This window comes from Peromyscus californicus, unplaced genomic scaffold (genome assembly GCF_007827085.1).
Source record: "Peromyscus californicus insignis strain IS unplaced genomic scaffold, ASM782708v3 Scaffold_5__1_contigs__length_169319896, whole genome shotgun sequence".
In the NCBI taxonomy this organism is placed as follows: domain Eukaryota; kingdom Metazoa; phylum Chordata; class Mammalia; order Rodentia; family Cricetidae; genus Peromyscus; species Peromyscus californicus.
In genome coordinates, this window is record NW_026294573.1 from 14,408,116 (window position 1) to 14,426,056 (window position 17,941).

The 17,941-nt window shown below is 55.7% G+C and overlaps 1 protein-coding gene across 4 annotated transcripts in view; it reads left to right on the plus strand.

Moving 5' to 3' along the window:
• The first annotated feature begins 1,763 nt into the window (after positions 1 to 1,763).
• Pax7 (paired box 7) overlaps positions 1,764 to 17,941 on the plus strand; it is a 98,768-nt gene continuing 82,590 nt past the window's right edge. Inside the window, exons 1-5 of one of the 4 annotated variants that reach the window (XM_052718288.1) lie at positions 1,764 to 2,192; positions 3,241 to 3,327; positions 5,792 to 6,027; positions 6,589 to 6,718; positions 7,564 to 7,698. In XM_052718288.1, the coding sequence (XP_052574248.1) occupies positions 3,243 to 3,327; positions 5,792 to 6,027; positions 6,589 to 6,718; positions 7,564 to 7,698 (586 nt within the window). In that variant the 5' untranslated portion in view covers positions 1,764 to 2,192; positions 3,241 to 3,242. Of the gene's footprint in view, positions 2,193 to 3,166; positions 3,328 to 5,791; positions 6,028 to 6,588; positions 6,719 to 7,563; positions 7,699 to 17,941 lie in introns of those variants that run through there. The other 3 variants (XM_052718287.1, XM_052718290.1, XM_052718289.1) reach the window with 3 other exon arrangements.

Below are 17,941 nucleotides of genomic sequence, written 5' to 3' on the forward strand. Positions count from 1 at the left end.
TGCAGACTGCAGCACGCAGCTGGGGCAGGAGTCCTGGGAGCAAGCCGCAGAGGCTCTGGAGGTCTGGGGAGTTGATTGATGACTCAGGAGGGGGTGCACTGGGACAAGGGGCTAGCCAGGGGGACCCGTCGAGTAAGAGAGTTTCTCCCCCACCCCAGCTGCAGCCACCCATCCCCAGGTGAACCCCCCTTTCCCCTGCTGGATGTGAAATCGCCATTTCATCCCGCCACACTTCTTAATTGTTGCAAAAATCATTTGTGAAATTGGTCTCCAACAGGCAAGAACGGCCACGCTCATTCTGACAGACAACCCCGCTTCCTCCCCCCTGGTGCCCGCCCTGCCTGGGCTCCAGGGATCCCCAGCTGCAGGAAGGCTGTGTGGCCAGCGCAGGGCCTGGGTAGTGCGCCTCTGCCTCTGTGTCTTCCTCCCAGGAGGGTAGAGAGTGGAAGATCACCTCAAGGGCAAGGTGGCCCCCAACCACAGGTCTGAGGATCCCAGCAATTGGGTGTCTGTCCCACTCCACCTGGTTGCAGGGTTTATAACAGAGAGACTGGGCCTGAAAGCCCAGGTGGCAGCCCCCTCCCCCAGGGGAGCTAATATAGACCGCCACTCCTTCCAGACTTTGCTTAGAGCTATGCTTAAACACACATGGAATCTACAACATAACATCTCTATTGAGGAACCCACATTTAATTTACCTAGACTGACCCAAGACAGATCTACACAGACCCCACCAGCACATAAAAACCCAAATATGCCATTGAAAGCCACTCAGGCTCACCCATGAGTACACTGGGACCATGCCACCATACATAGGAGGGTACCTAAAAACCTGCCATGCCAGGGGATGGGTGGATGGACAGACAGATGGGCAACTGAATGAGAACACATCAAATGTGTGTGTTGTATGTTTATACAGAGATACATGGACATAGACATGTTTATATCAAAATGAATATCAGGAGTCAAGGCAGGCTAAGGTTCCCAGCAAGTTGCCTTTTTCCCTGCACAAACTACAGGCCAAAAACTGTCTCTCCACCTGGCTGGTGAGGGCGCCTGTGTCTCAGGCAACAGTCGGAAGCCAAATGGCCTCTTCCCTCTCCCCATTCAGTGCGGCAAGCATGTATTTAACAAGCTTTTCCACAGGGCTCCCATCCCCGGAAAGCCTCCCCCCCCCTCCAAGAAAAAAAAGTCTGGCGCTTCCCCCACGGTTGGAGAAAAGGTCAGTAGCATGCTGAGAGGGGCAAAGGTCACAGGTGAGGAAGGACACACTAGGGCCAGCCGCAGAGAGCACCCCCAGGCCAATGCCCCCTCCGCCACAAGGAGAGGGCGGGCGCGGGGGGGGGGGGGTAAGTTTGGGGATGGACCTATTTTATTGTATTTTACCTCCAGAGCTGGGCCAGCGAGGCCTTTGCCTGGAGTGTTAGGGAGTGGGAAGACACAAAAGGTCTGTAGAAGTGGCGTCCTACCCTGCTGGGAGGGCGTTTCACCCCTAGGAATCTATGTCCTGAGGCTGAGACCTGGTTACTCCGGCTTCAGAGAGCAGAGAATTGTGGAACCTCTGACCAAACCCACCCACACACACACTCCGGACCATCTAATTGGGGCACCACCACACCCCCGCCAGCCCACCAGTGGAGGAGCTGAGTTGGTACCAAGCTCTGCCCAGCCAGCCATCTCCCGCTCATCTCCCACCTGCCTCCCAGATCTACGGCCTTGCCGCCGTAGTTTCCGGACACCACGCAGTTCACTAGTAAGGGGTCCTAGGTGGTGGCCTGTGAGCCAGAGAAGGAGGAGCTGGAAAGAGAGGGAGGATGTTCCCAAGGGTTTGTCAGACCCAGGTTTACCACCTCGGGCTAGGTATGTCCTGCTGGGCTTCTCCCAGCTGCTAGGTGAGACCGGAGGAGTAAAGCCCGACGTCATACCAGAGAAGTAAAAATCCTTCCCCCGACATCACCCCAATATGTTCCCCCAGGGAAGGAGTCGTTGCCAAGGAAAGTTCAGAGCTGGTGAGTTAATAAGAGAAGAGGCGGACTCTAGTCCCAGAGGCCGGAGACCACGACAGAGGGCAGAGAAGCACCCAGCCGCAGGCCGGCTTTCCTACACAGCAGGAAGACGGCTGAGAGCAGTCGGGAGAACCCGGGCCGCCGCCGGGGAGCACGAGACCATCCGTGCATCTCTGGACCTCACTTGTAAGAAGTTGTCCCCGCCCTCTCTCTAGGCACCCCCAGCCCACCCCATCCCTGGACTCTGCTCTCTCTAATTTCACCAGAGATTCAAATTATCTCCTTGCCCTGCCACCCCCTGCAGAGAGAGAGAGAAGAGAGAGAGAGAGAGAGAGAGAGAGAGAGAGAGAGAGAGAGAGAGAGAGAGAGAGAGAGAGAGAGAAACGAAGTCGAGTTGGAGATTAGAAAGGAAGAGAAAAAAAATATTCGTTGGTGACTTCTTTTCCTTAGCGGTCCCCTCTCCCTCCCGAACTGGCCCCCTTCCCTCCTCATGAATAAAAGAAAAGTCCGAACCTATCAGATCTCTCTGGCTGTCGCCTGCTCCCTCCCCTCCCCTACGGTTGAGCACTTTTGCACAACTTACCCAGCTGATCGCTCGCGCCCCCTCGCTTTTTCCTCTTCTCACCCCCAGCCCTGTCACTCGGGTCGCCTCCCCTCCAACCAGAAACCCGAGCAGACGCGCGTCCCCGCTCCAGTCCTCCCGGGGACAGGGTGTGAGGGCGAGCAGAAAGAGGCGTGGAGAGGAGGGATCCAGGGGAGGAGGGAGCCCGAGCCAGAGAATAAATATATAAATAAAGACCCAAAGAAATCCACTCCGTAGCCTCTCGGCTCAGGAACTTCGGCTGGGCGCGCGGGAGCGAGTGGCCCGCAAGGCGCAGCTGGGGTCGGGGAGCCCGGCCTGCAGGGCCGGTGGCTGCCGGTGTCACTCGGCTCAACTTCTGGCCGGGCCTGGCGGGTGGAGGCGGACTTGGGGTTGGAGTGTTTGTTTGTTTGAACTTCCTGGTCGCCACCTCTTCCCACCCCCACCTCCGCCCCCACCTCACCCCCCCTGCACAGCTTCTGGAAGGGGCGCGTCTGCAGCCGGGGGGGGGGAGGGGGGTGCAGAAGGGAGGGGGAAGAGGCTGGGGGGGCGGGGGGAGAAGAGGAGAGGAGAGGAGGATCGCAGCAGGGGTGAAAGGAAGAGACGCCGAAAGGTTTCTCTCGCCGACTCTGGATTCGTCTCCGGCGTGCGCAGGAATGGCGGCGCTGCCCGGCGCGGTTCCCAGGATGATGAGACCCGGCCCGGGGCAGAACTACCCGCGCACCGGCTTCCCCCTGGAAGGTAAGAGCGCGCAGGAGGCCTTCACCGGGTACCCCGAAGGCCTCGGGGGTGCACCAACCGGGGAGCGGGCCGTGGGTCTTCCTGGCTCTGCCGGGTCCCAGTCTTCGCGTGCGACCCGGGAAGTTTCTAGAGCCAACACTTGTCGGTTTCTCCGTGGGCTCCGCTGACCCTCGGCACGGGCTTCGCGGGTCACGGGCGGCAAGCCTTTCCCCGCAGGGTGCGACTCCCCGGGGAGTTTGAAGCTGGTCCGTTTTGCGTCCCGATAAATTCCAGTTTTTCCCCACTATTTTCTGACACTTTGCGGAGTCTCTGCGCAAAGCCGCCGGCTTTCTTCCCTCGTTTTGAATCTGTCCCTCAGCCTCGGGATGGGGTCCTAAACCCTTTTATTTCGAAATACCGACAAGCGATACTCTATTCCTACCCTACCAAACTGTCCGCTTCCTCCAAAGCAACTTACTAACCGGCTTGTCTTTGGGGCCCGGAAACAAGCTAATTGGAAATAATACATAGTACCATATTTCCCCGCAAAAAAAAAAAAACAAAAAACAAAAACAAAAACCCAAAACACAACTTTTCCCTCGATCTTTATAAAGTCTGCAAATGTCCCGGAAGAGAAACTCGAGACAGAGAGAGGGTACAGCAATGTCCAATACAGGGAGGGGACTGTCGTGGTGATGAAACATATTCAGCCAAATTCTTCAGCCACTCGAGGGAGTAGAAGGGACCAGCAGGCGGTGACGGGGCCCGGAGAGGGGAAAGGGCCCCTTTGCGCCCCCCTCCCTTTTCTATTTAAACTGATGGAAGGCTTTCAGCCAGTCACGGAAGGGTCATCAGGCTTCCTCGGGTCAGGCAGCCCAGGGTGTCGCGGCAGCGGGTAGAAATGGCGTGCCCGTTTTACTTTATTTTTTTAGTCGCTCCTCTTGCTATTATGTGGGCCCCACTTGCGGGTGCGGGAGGATGGGGAGAGAAGGTGAGAAGGGGCTGTCTGGCAGCCTGCGCTCTGGGGAGGGAGACCCCCCCTCAGGCAGCGAGAAGCCGCCGGGTCCCCGAATTAGACAGAGGCGAAGAGAGCGGGCTGCGTGATCAAGTGTGCGCGAGCGGCCACGCAGGCGGGAGAGCGCGGCAGCCGGGGATTTGCCAGAGCCCTCTCCTGGAACGAATGCAAGCAAAACAGGCGGCTGAGGACGCGCGAAGGATTAGGACAATATTTGCCCAACATGACGCAGAATACTGAGGAGAGCCGAGTGCCGGTCGCTAAAGTGGCTCTTGAATATAAAGTTGGGCGTTCGAGAGCTCTCCGGCGCTAATGGCGCATCCCGCCACGGAGACCGAGTGACTCTGGCTTGGCGACGCACGATTTCTGATTAAATCCGAGGGTGGCTTCAGACACCTACTTTTACAAAGAGAAATTGGTGGGGGGAGCAGGAAAGTAAGGAGGGGGCGGTAGGAACGGCTCAGCAGCCCGAGCCTTTTCTAGCCTCCTCCTTTCCAATTATTCTATCTGCTTTCTCCGCTTGGGCCGCTGTGAAATCGTTGTAATCTTCCAGATCTCTGCAGCAGCGAGTACCCAAATTGGGGGTATCGAGACCGGATTAGTGCACCGGGTGTCCCCCCAACCTTCTGTGAGAAAATTGTGTAGACTTTGCATTAAGGCCTGCCTGAGTTCTCCCCTCCCCAGAACACACCAGGTACTCCTATCTTCCCGGTACACACACACACACACACACACACACACACACACACACACACACACACACACACAGTGGCCCATCTTCACTGCAGCAAAGACTTCTGGGACAGTTACTGCATTTCTGAGACCAAGTGGGGGTATTTTGGAGCTTGTGGTAACTGTGGCATGTGCCCCCAATTTGTCTCCAAACGAAATGAGAACTTGGAGGGTGTTTGGAAGCAAAGGGAATCCGTCAAGGGATGGCCTGGGCTCCCAGAAGCAGTCCAGGACAGCTTTATGTCACCAATCCTTAAGCTGTGAAGACTTATGGTGGCACAACCCTGGCTGTTTAAGCCAGAGCTGTGAATGTTGGGAGTCAGGAGGCCTACTGATAGTGGAGTCCTGACTGCCAGGGTTGTAGAACTGGCCTGGTGGGCTACATCCCACTGACTGTCAGCCTCTTCCAGAGGCAACAGGCCTGTGACCTCAAGCTATGGCCTCAGAACCATTTGCCACTGTTACTAGGCTCTCTAGTATCCACCAGACTCCACTCTCTGCCCCTTCAGAAGTCCACATCACCAAAGTTGGATCTTCATTTCCCACAGTGGAGAGTGACTTTGGGGACAAACACGCCAAGACTCTGAAGCCAGGGCCCTTCTCTTTCTCCCTGTAGGAGCCTCCCAGTGCTTCAGGAAGATCTGGGAGCTGTTGGGAGTCTTGGGTCTCGGCTCCCCCTCTCCCACACTAACCCTCCCCTGTGTTATTCTCACCCATCATCTTTCCCCTCTCCTCCAGTGTCCACCCCTCTTGGCCAAGGCCGGGTCAATCAGCTTGGTGGGGTCTTCATCAACGGGCGACCCCTGCCGAACCACATCCGTCACAAGATAGTGGAAATGGCCCATCACGGCATCCGGCCCTGCGTCATCTCCCGTCAGCTCCGTGTCTCCCATGGCTGCGTCTCCAAGATTCTGTGCCGGTATCAGGAGACCGGGTCCATTCGGCCCGGGGCCATCGGTGGTAGCAAGCCCAGAGTGAGTGTCTTTGCCTCTGAGGCTGGCAGCAGGCTTTCCCTGGTGTGGGGACCTTGGCTGTCACCTCTCACTAGCTCCTGTCACCCAGCAGCCCTGGGTGTCTGGAAGCTTCCCATGGAGAAGACTGAAGGAGCTCCTCCTTATTGCTCAGATACTGCCCCAGTATTTGAAAATTTGAAGGATTCGTTAGCTGGGCTTTAGATTGTCCAAGACTGTGAAGCCGAAAATCCCTCACTGGAATTTCCCCACATCTGCCCCAACACCATACCTCCACCCTAGCCAGAGGAAATCTGCCTGAGGTGCTGCCTGAGGTGGTGAGGAGGGACCACAGGGTTATGAATTAGATTTTATTTTATTTTACTACTTATCCCTGCCCCTACCGATGTCATCCTCGGAACCAGGAGTAGTTTCTTTGAAAAACCTGAAGTCCATCTCAGGAGGAAGGGCATGGCCACGGGAGCAGCAGTCCTGGCTGGGAGCTTCTGGGAGGTTGATACTAAAACTATTTCCCTTCCCCCACCCCATCTCTCCATTCCTGCTACCCCACCTCCACTTCTGAAGCAGGTGGCGACTCCGGATGTGGAGAAAAAGATTGAGGAGTACAAGAGAGAAAATCCCGGAATGTTCAGCTGGGAGATCCGGGACCGGCTGCTGAAGGACGGCCACTGTGACCGCAGCACGGTGCCCTCAGGTGAGAAGGTAGCTGAGCCGAGGACGGCAGAGCTGCCAGGGAGTCTGGCTGGAGACTCGGAGTTCAGGGCTGGAGGGTGGACAGAGGAAGGGGATGGGTGGGTGGCACCTGGGAGGAAAATAGTTCAGCGTGGAAGTGAAGCGAAAGCAGGGGGGCTTGAAGGAAGAGGGAAACAGGAAGTTGGGAAAGGAGACATCCAAAGAAGGAAGGAAAATGGGAAGAAAGGAGAGAGGAAAGGAGACATGCCTACAAAGGAGAGAGGAAGGGGACATGCCTAGAGGAATTGAAGAGAAGTTAACCTTGAAGGTGGGGTTCCCTTGAACTTCGGGGAAAGTGATCTGGAGAAGAGACACCTGCCCCAGGAAGGTTGATGTCCTTGGCACACACACCCACACCCATTTGCACCTCTATTTTGAAGCTCAGATCTCAGACTATGCTGTGCCGAGGAGGAAAGCTACTCAATTTGTTTCTGACTGTGTAATTGTGTGCAAGCATGCAGGGCCAGGACACACCGGCATAGCTGCAGCAAGGGCAGGGGTTCTTTGGGTCGCACTCGGGCAGTGGGCATGCTGTGAGTGTATTCAGGGCACGAGGTAGGGTCAGGCCCCTGATGAGGGTACAAGGGTGTGTACTGAGAAGCACTATGTGGGTGCTCTGTGGGCTTACCTGGACCTGGACGTGCACGCCCCCGGAGTGACCTAGGTTCCTCTGGAAACCTAAGCCGCTGCTGGAGCAAGCCTAAAATGCCTGGGTGCGAGGGAGCTGAGAATGGGTGTCTCTGACCTTTGCCTCCTGATCCTCTGCCCCAATAACTTATACTCTCTCTTTTGCCTTTAATTTCTGAGGTTTAGTGAGTTCGATTAGCCGAGTGCTCAGAATCAAGTTCGGGAAGAAAGAGGACGATGAAGACGGGGACAAGAAAGAGGACGATGGCGAGAAGAAAGCCAAACACAGCATTGACGGCATCCTGGGCGACAAAGGTAAGAACCTGCCGCGGCCTGCGACGCCGCCGGAGACCACGCTTTCCCCTGCTGGCGGTGAGGGAATCTCCTGCGGATTAACCTCGGCCGCAGCTGGGACGGTCGGAAAAAGTCGCAGGCTGCAGGCGGCCGGGGTTTTGAAGGCTTTATGGTGCGCCGGTCTATCTCTCCCCACCAAGCCAGTCCAGGGGATCGCGGCTGCGGGGTAGCACAGTCGTGCGCCTCAGCTGTCACCCCCCCACCCCCCGCCGCGCGCGCACCGGCCCACAGCCTGTGCATCCTCGGGAGCTGGCGTTTTGGCGTCGATCAATTATTTATACAAAACTTGGGCAAGCTTGCCGGGGCTGGGGTGGGGGGGTGTGCAGGGAGGAGGGCGAGGAAGGAGGAGCCCGCCCGGGGCTCCCTAAATGAATTTGTTAACCAGACCCGCACACGCTTTCTAAACGGTCCCTTGAAACCCCGCCTGACAGCTGACTGACCGCTGAAATCAATAAAAATTAGCTCGGGCCGCGCGGGCCGCCTCTCAGCCCCGCATGGCTAGGGAGGAACCGGGGCACTCGAGTGCTTTCCTCTTGGCAAGCGCTGTTGTGGCGGGGGGCTGGAGGCCAAGTTCCCAGATGCCAAGGGTCGGTGCATTCAGAGAGAGTCAGGCGCCCCACACCCGCTGCCCAACCTTAGCTAGGCTTTTTCTGCGTCGTCTCCCTAGCTCAGCTTTCTCTCGGGAGCTGCTAATGCCAGAGTTTACCTTTCAAGCGCCTGTACCCCGGCTTGGAGAACCCTGCTGTGTTTCTGTTTCTGGATGGGGAAGTCTTTCCTCGTCACCCCTTCCGTAGAAGTTTTCTTGTCTTTGTGAAAGTGGGGCCAAAGGGTGGGTGAGTAGAAATGGGGATGGAAGACTTCAGAGCCACAAAAACTAAACGGGGCGGCGCGGGGCGGCGGGGGGTGGGGGTGGAGGGTCGTCTGGGAGGGCGCCTGAAACACACATGCCAGGGAGGCAGAATGAATTCGAAAGCCAAGTGTCTTTGGGGAAAGTGGAGGACGTTTACTAAGGATCGCTTGTTGCCCAAAAATTCTTCCGGAGGTTTCTGCAGATTCCCTTCCCTCCACTGCCTGTCTAGGTCTCTCTCTGGTTCTCAGGAGTGCCTCCCAACCTTGAAGATGAACTTCACAGACAAAAGCCCACTTCTAAAGACAACTCCCAGAGACGGAGGCCCAGCCCCCACCAGCCCCCAGTAGCTCAGTCCAAGTAGGGAGGATTGGGAGGAGGCAGCCCCCTTCTTAGGGCAGCCTCTTGCAAGAGAAGGGCAGGCTGCTGACACTCTCGGGGCCCCTAGAGGAGCTGCTGTCCCTCCAGGGACAAAAGGACCGGGGAAGAAAGGCTGAGAGCAGTGCCTGGTGCCCTGCTGTGCCCGGCTTGCCAGAGGGGCCTAGGGTCTGCTTAGGGAGGCAGCCTCTGCACTGCCAAGTAGCCACAGGCTTGACCATTCTGCCCAGAGCCCTGGGACTCCTTCCTGGGGACCCAGGGTTTATCTCAGTGTATCAGAAAGACGAATTGGACTTTTTTTTTTTTTTCTTTTTAAAAATCGGTGGTACTACTGGTGGACCCTGAATCTGAATAATCTTCCCAAGGTACATGCTACACACCAAACACCACCTAGGAGCTATCCCCAGGAAGCAGTTGGGATATTTGAGTTTGTTTGAAGATAGCTGACATGTGTGTATGAAGGAGGATGTGTCTAGTTCAGTGTGGGATGAAATGCAGAAGTCAGTGGCCTCCGAGAAAAGGAAAAGAAAGAAAAAGGCTGTGTCTTGAGGAATCCCTCCGACTTAGAGAATTCATGGGCCTCACAAAACCCGGTGAACCAGCAGCTTCACTGGAGAGAGGGTTTTCCTGACAGAGACCCAGGACACTTCAGGACTCTTCGAGCCCCCAGGGGTTTAGAAACCAGACTGGACCTTCCAGACGGGGACAGCTGAGAACACTAGTGTTGACTGTAAGAATGAAATGGCTTGCAGGGGGCTGATGTCCTGACAGATCCCCAGGGTTTGAGATGCCGTGGGGGTATGAGTGGCACTCAGGGGCTCTGGATGGCTGCGTGGATGCTTGCATCCTCCAGGTGACTGTCTGCCTACCTACACACCTTTGGATCAGATCAGGAATGCCTCGGATCTTAGCAGGCAGAGTCTGCAGCTCAATCAGAGGCCACTGTGGAGAGGCAGTTGTGGTTCAGTTGAGAGACTGTTTTCATCCTGGACAGATTTGGTGTCCGGTGTGAATCCTGGCCGGTTGGCTGGCAGGCATGTGGGGACCGCTCATCTCTCTCTTGGACCCTTAAGACATCAGTTTCCCAGCTGAGTTAAAGACCTCCAGCCTGCCTGGGGTTGTAGGAGTCCGGGAGAGGACCCAGATGCCCAACCCCCTCCCCACCGTGGGCAGAGCAGGAGGAGGGGTACACACTCACAACTTTGTTTTGGCTTCTTGCTTTTTGACAAATGCTTTCTCCCAGGGTCGCCCCTCTCGTGGCGGGGAGCCACCAAAGAGGGGTTTAAGAGGGCTCCTCTTTAAGCGCTAAAGAGAGATCCCTCCCTGAGTCCGTTTCTTCCTATCGTCCGCTTGGCATTTAATAACGTTAAGACTTATTAGAGCTGGTAATGAAAACTGAGGCTGCTGAATAGGAAGCTGTGTTGGAGAGGGGTGTAATAGCTTCCAGGCATGGTAAGAAACTATTTATCCGCAATCAGTCTTCACTCTCAGAGTTGGAAGCACAAACGCTAAGTTGAAGGGTTTTAAAGCAGATTAAATTGAGCTTTTATTTCTGCGCACTTTCATCTCTGAACGGCTCACTCCTGCTTCCCTTGGGCTGATATTCATGAGACTGTGGGCTTTTTTTTTCCCCCTCTTTCCCTCTTATCCTAGTTAAGACTGAGTTATTAGGATTGTTGCTTGTGAGAATTCTCAGGACTGCTGCCGATAGGGGCTGCGGCCTCGCTCAGCTTACCTGGGGAAGGAAGGAGACAGTTTGCACCCTTGATGGGTTGGACCCTGTCCTCTTCATCCCTCTCCCCAAGAGTCAGGGCATGAGTAGTTCCTTGAGCCGGCCTGCTAGAGATCTGAGCAGAGAAGGTAGAGGAAGAAGATTGCCCCCCCCCCCCGAGAAATTGATAAGGGCATGCAAACACGGGTTGTAGTCCCGGAGAGAGACAAGGTGGAGAGATAGCCAATTAACAATAGCTGTACAGCTTGCGGCCCACCCTTCAGGCATCTGACAGGGCTCCAGCAGAAGCCGTAGATGAGCACATCAGACATAGGATTGCTCTGGAGGGTACAAGGCCCAGTGGGGTTATAATTAACATAAAATACCCCAAAGTTACCAGGGGGTGAGAAGTTGTTTTCCTGTGTCACCGGGAATACCTCAGGGTGTCAGGGTCCAATGGGGGAAGAGTCCTGGAGTGTGAAAAGCCGTGGAAGGCTAGGGAGCTGAGGGGGATGTGGGGACTAGGACTTCATTTTTTCCCGGTGGTGAGGACTGCACCAGAGTCTTGCACCAGCCAGGCAAGCATTCTCCCACAGAGCTGCGGCTCAGGCCTTAGGTTTGTTTTCTTTGCATTTTCCCCTTAATTTATTTGAAGAAAGGCAAACTTACAGGTGTGGAGTGGGATACGACGGGGAAGGATGGAGAGGAGGGGAGAGCCCGAAGTGTCGGGTTTAGACACTTGTAAAAGGAGGTGGGAAACAATTTAATTTGGCAGCGGCGATGGCTGCTAATGCGGTTTTCGGTCGTTTGCCGCACCGGAGGAAGCTGTTTTGATTGTGTGTACAAGGACCTGCCAAATTTAATTAGGCTCCGGGGGAGCGAATGAATAGGGAAGGGGGGGCAGGGCTCCTCGCGGCCCACACTTTTTCTTTTCTTTTTTCTTTTTTCTTCTTCTATTTTTTCGGGAGACTTCACACCTGGAAGGGTCGCTGTTGGGGGGGGGGGATAGGTGAGAAGGGGCCTGGGAGGGGCCTTGGAGAAGAGGGCTGGGCGGAGAGGGGACCTAGTCGGCCCATTTATCAGGGGGCGATCTGCATTGATTTAAACCTACAACTTCCCTCCTCTGTAAATGTGTGTTTAGAGAAAGGTAATTGACACTCCACCAAATCAAAGGATTACCCCGGGTTGGCAATCTAATCAAACACAGTCCAGGCGGGATTTGAGTCTGTTCAGAGGAGGATCAGCTTCGCATAATGGGGGCTTCGAGGAAGATAGGGGGTGTCAGGCAATTCCTCGGCTTTAGGCAGCGCTCCGCTACGGATGTGGAGGGAACAGAGCAAGCGTGGGAGGGGGCCCTGAAGGCCCCACGGTCCGATGGGGGATGGGACGCGGGAAGGTCCCGTGGTGGGGGGAGCGCCTATCGAGGGGGTGAGCCCACACTGCGCTGACAAGACCCCCACCCACCCCCCTGAACCCAAGACAAGAGTGAGGAGGAGGGAGCTGAGACTAAACGACACTACAATGAGGCGATAACTGTTACAAAGGCGAACACGCGCTCGCACGCTCGCAGCCTCGCATCCCGCGGTAAATAAAGTCTGCAAACTGCGCTCCAGATAAACGGGTGCCTAAATCTAGTGTGACGGGCCAGGAGAGAAGAGACAGAAGGAGATAAGGTTGGGGAGGGGCGACGAAGGAGCGTAATCTAATAGAAGACATTCAGAAAACAAACTTTATAAACAAGAGAACCAGAGAGTGCCGAGAGCGCGAACCTCGCAGGGCCACAACGGGCCGTTGGGCCTGGTTGCTGGGGATGCCTCGGGGACACTGGGAATGCTGGGGCGGGAGGGGGCGTGCAGGAGCTGGGCGCGGGAGATGGGGGGGGCACGTTCAAGGAAGAAGCCGGGGCCGACAGAAGTTGCTGGAGTCTAGCAAGTGGGGTTCCCCGCTGCGAGGACGCGCGGGTTCTGTGTTCACCTCCGGGCACGCACCCGCCGCGCAGCGGCCATTTCAAGGCGTTTGTACCTAAAAGATTCGTGTGCACAGAGCGGCAGTTAAAGGAATTAGATATTTACCAGTTTGAAATAAGCCTGCCTAAGAAGAAGAGAGAAGACACACACACACACACACACACACACACACACACACACACACGCACACACACGCACGCACACATTGAAAAGATGAGACTGGGGGAAGACTTCAAACGAATTCATCATTTGGAACGGTGAAGGGAGATTTACCAGACAGTATTGGGAAGTTATTTAGATATTAATAACACATTTTCCTGAGGCGCGACCACGGCAGCCGTCTGCGCAGCTCTCCAAGCTATTTGGCTGGGTAAAATATGGGCGTCTCAAATGTTGGGAGGCGATAAGGCAATCGGGCCAACCCTGGTCCTGAGTCTGCAGCGCAAGAGCGTTAAACCCGGATTAACCTCCCCCACCCGCCACCCTCCCCTTTCACAGCTTTCCAAATTTTTGAGTGGAATTTACATGGAAGGGTTTTTAAGCACATATAGCGAGGCCACAAGGCAGTGAGGTGACTATTGGGACTTTGATTTTTATTTAGGAGCCTCTTTCTGGAAAACAATTGTTACACGTTAAATTGCATATTGATATTACATAAAGCACAGAGAGGACCGAGGAAATGACAGTCTTTATAAAGTTGCAATTTGCTGTGAGTCCTTGGCCATCAACAAAGTTAAGGCAGCTTTGGCCCTCAGCCCCAGGTGAGGGCATCTTACAATATAAACCCGCAAACTAACAGGCTGAGAACAATTGGACTGCAAGGAGGGCTCCTGCTTTGAAAGCCCAAAGGGAAGGTTCTCTCTGGGGCCATGAAGGCCTGACCAGGGGGGGCGTGCATTCCGGGAATTCCTGAAAAATAGCCACATCTCCTCCCACTCCACTAATGGGGTAATTAGGAAACCCAGTTGGGGACCCAAAGTGATTGGAAGACTGAGATGCCCCCCTAAGTTTCTGTTACTCTGGGCCCTCCTTCTCTTTTTCCTTACCCCTAACTCCTGCTGAACATGGGGAGGAGGTGGAAATGGGGTCAGCACTTTCTGACCCGCTCTGTTGGGACTGGCCCCACTGGGGTCAGGCCGGGGGAGGGAGGAAACTCGCCTTCCCAAATCTAATCAAGGCAGAACGGGCGACCTAAGGGGGAAGCTGCACCAGCAGTAGCTAGATCTCTCCATAACTTCAAACAAAGTGGGGCTGGGGAGAGGCGAGACCGGGTTGCGAAGGGGGAAAGAGCTGAGGGGAGGGAGTGGGGAGGGGAGGGGCCTGCAGGAGGAAGAGAAGGGCTCGAGGGCAAAGGGGAGGTGGGGGCCAAATGAAGGGGTGGGGGGAGAGAGATGTGAAGGTGGGGTCAACAACTTAAGCCCCGGAGGAAAGAGAAAGCCTCGGATAGATCCCAGCAGCCTCGGGAGGGATGCGGGAAAATTGTGTGCGCCCCAAATCTAGTTTCGAAGTGCCCCCCCCCCCCCCCCCCCCCCCCGAGCGTGTGTCTGGTCCTTTAGTGAGGCGGCTAAGTTGAGCTCGGGCAGATTTCCAGGGAGCGGGAGGCCGCCGCAGGTCTCTGGAAGTCCACTGCAGCCGTGAATTGGCCTAGCGCGTCCGAGGTCTAGGGTCAGCCGGGTGGCTCGGTTGCCAGGCCCTGGAAGTACGCGAGGCCCGAGTCCGAGTGGAGAGCCCTGCAGCGGTGGGATGGAACGGTGGGGACCCGGAACCCTAGACGAAGAATGAGAAAGTCGGAGAGAGTCTGCAGAAAGGGCGCGACCGTGGAGAGCCACGCAGGAGAGACGACTGGGAGTGGAGTGTAGGGACTGCTAAGCAGCTCCAAGGGTAGAGGGGCGGGGGGTCAGGACAGCAGCTGGAAGGACAAAGGGATGCAGTAGCCGAGAGACAGACCAGGTCTGCGAGCGGCGGGCTGCAGAGCTAGCGGGGCCGGCCGGCGGGTCGCAGCGCTTTTGATCCTCGGCGTTGGGTGACATTAGTACAAAAGCAGCTCATCGTATTACCGCGCGGCCCGGCGGCTTCCCGGGATCCAGCCGCTTAATTAGAGGCAAGCGCGCCGAGCCGGTGGGGCGGGGACCCGGGCGGCGCGCTGCGACCCAGCGCTGGGCCTCGGCCAGCGGCGCAGCGGTGCGCGATCCCCCCTCAACCCCCCACGCCCCCAGCCGTGAGCCCCGCTCTCGCCTTCCCGCTTAGTCGTCCCACTGCAAAGTTCGCGGTGACAGCGCGCAAGTCATCAGCTCCAGGTTTTGGTCTCGGAGTCAGAGGGATGGGGTTGAGGGGCGGGGGCCTGGAAGACTGCACCCTAGGGCGCGATGAAGGCTAAGTGCTGCCCCGGGTCCTGTTGCACCCACTGCTTCTCCGCAACTGGGTGTTCGCGGCCCTCCACCGGCCTGTGCTCCCGGCCCCAGCAGCTCCGGGTGGGGGATGCTGGAGGAGCAGGGAGGGGCAGAATGCACCAGTCCCCAGTCTCCAGCACATTGGCCTTGCAAATTGGGACGCGTCGATGAGTCTCTCTGCGCCTCGGTTTTCCATGGACAGGGATTTACACAAAGGTTCCCATCCTTTGGATGGGATTCCGGAAGCCATTTGAGAGTCAGGCAAAAGCTAAACAAAACCAACAAACAAAAGCCCAACCCTTCACTGGAGTCCATAGGGGCAGAATTTTAAGTACTGTGTAAAGATGCGCCTCTGCTTCCTGAGGTCACACCTTGCTCAGAACCCCACAGCTACCTGTTTTTGATAGCCTCATATTCTCTAAAGAGCCCCAGCTTCCCGAATAGATCTCTCTCTCTCTCTCTCTCTCTCTCTCTCTCTCTCTCTCTCTCTCTCTCTCTCTCCAAAACAGTCAAAGGACCGGTGACTCCAAAACAGAGGCCACCTCTCAGCTTCATGACTGGAAGGACCTTTTCCCAGACATTACAACTTTTCTTTTAGTTGTTTACTGTTTGGGATTGAGCATGCACTGTGGGGGACAACTTGCAGGAGTCGGTGCTTTCTTTTCATCATGTGGGTCCCGGGAGGGATCAAACGCAGGTAATCAGGCTTGAAGGCACGCACCTTTACTAGCTGAGCCATTTCACTGGTCCCTGCACAGATAGGTGCATATGTGATGTCCCCTTTCGCCCCCTGTCACTAAAGGAAAAAAAAGAAAAGGAAGGAGAGAAAAATCTTCCCGAGGAGTAAATGTATATGAGTCTCGTCATTTGTTCTTTAGAACTTTTGTTAAGTGTATTCGAGGTACTGCACACAGTGTCGACCGCCTAACTTATACTCCAGATATCAGGTCCCCTGCCTTCACGAAGTTCTAATCCTGGTAGTGGGAACAGACAATAAGCCCCAATCAACAGACCTCTTCCACTGTGTGTGTCTGTGTTCACCTGGGTCTCTGGGGGTGAAGTGTGTGTGTGTGTGTGTGTGTGTGTGTGTGTGTGTGTGTGTGTGAATGGTGTGCAAATATGTTCCAGTCTGCCTGGGAGCACACAGCGGGGTGTGCTTGGGGCTGCCACTGAGTGCAGCAAGCAGCCCCCAAGCTGACCTTTGCAGTTGCAGGCATCCGCTGCCTAGCTTTCCTGCACTGAGGGTTCAAGGCAGCAGTGGAGGGAGAGGAGAGCCTCTGGCCTTCACTGAACTCTTTGTCTGTGGGGCCAAAAGAGCCGAGATCAAAGAGGTCCCGGCAGGACAGAAAAGGGGGTGGGAATGAGAAGTAGCTTAGAAAACTCTAACCTGGACTTTTCTGGGGTCCTTTTGGGGGAAGCCCCAGCGAGTGGGCTGGGTCTTTCTGGGGGTTCCCCTCCAAGGCCCAAAACCTCAGCAGGGCTGACAGGTGATCAGCCACGCCTCCGGATGTGGGTTTAATTTCAGACAGCAGGTCTTTCGGTGACTGGAGAAAGTGGAGCCCAGCCTTCCAGAGGTGTTCTGTGTGGGTGTGGAGGTGTTTGAGGAGTGTGGTGTGGAGACGGGGAGGAGGGGTGTCTGGATTCAAGCTTCCTGGATCTCAGGAAGCTTGTCTTAAAGTCTAACCTGAGTTTATATGACCTGTGTAGACATGAAAATCAAATCTGGGGTTCGCCTCCTAGGAGAGTTTTGGGGTGGTTAGGGTTGGGGGAGTCTTAGGGAAAGTTTTTGGACCTCTACTTGCTAATGGAAGCTTCCAGAAGCTTCTCCATCTCCCGCTTTCTCTTGTGATCACAGAACCAAGGGAGTGATATACTGAGCCCTTCCTTCCCCTCCACATTAAGCTCCTGACCCCGCCCCCATCCTGACTCCGCCCCTATCCTTGTAATTTCCTTCTTCGACAGGACTTCCTGGATTTGGCCTTTCCAGGGCCCCAAAATCCTGTGGAAAACAATAAATTCCAATGGATGGGATGGGGGCTGCAGCTGGAAGGCACCTTGGGCTTCAGCTTTGGGCCTCCCTGACCTGGTGGCCAATGCCCTTTCTCTCATCTTCCTCCTGCTGTCCGAAAATGAACAGAAGTCCAAATGCCCACCCCTCTTTTGTCAGGGGTGGAGTAAGAGTGAATTACTGCAGAACCCCTGCATTTCATGCCTTTATTAGTGGGATCCCAAGAGGACCCTAAGAAAAGAGGCCCAGGAACTTTATTGAAAAGTGGGAGACTCTCGGTGTTCTCCAGTTTGGACATTCCCTTCCATAACCAGTTGAGGCTACACTGAGGTCCCACCAGAGAGTGACTCTAGCCAGGCTGCAGATGGTATTTCCCTCTCTGCTGTTTGGTGGATTCAGATCCCGAAGTCCACCCCCTGGCAGGGAAGCCTTGCAACAGCAGTGACTTCCCAACCAGCCTTGGTCTCAGTTTCCCCATCTGATCTACGTGGTGGAGAGATTCTCCCGACAGGAGAAAAGACTGGGCGAGCAGTTGGAAAGCTCCCTGGAGCCTGGCAGGGAGTCCCAAGCTGGAGAGAGGCCCTGGCTCCTCCTCCCCTCAGTCTCGGCCTGCTCTCGCCTCAATGGCCACTTTAGAAATACAAACAACTTTAGAAATAAAGTAACCAAACTCCCGAGGGGCTTTGAAGCCGCGAATGCCTGGTGGCGCTTTGCTGTGGTGTGGGCCAGGCCGGGGCCTAATCTCGCTTTCATTTCCACTGGTGGCTGCGGGGGAACAGCTCCCGGCCTCCCGGCCCCTCAGGAGGCTGATTAGGCCACAAAGAGCCCCCATTATCCCGAGAAGAAAACGGTGAGGGGGGGGTGCGAGGGGGAAGGGAGGGGGGAGCGGCCCCTGAGCCAGTC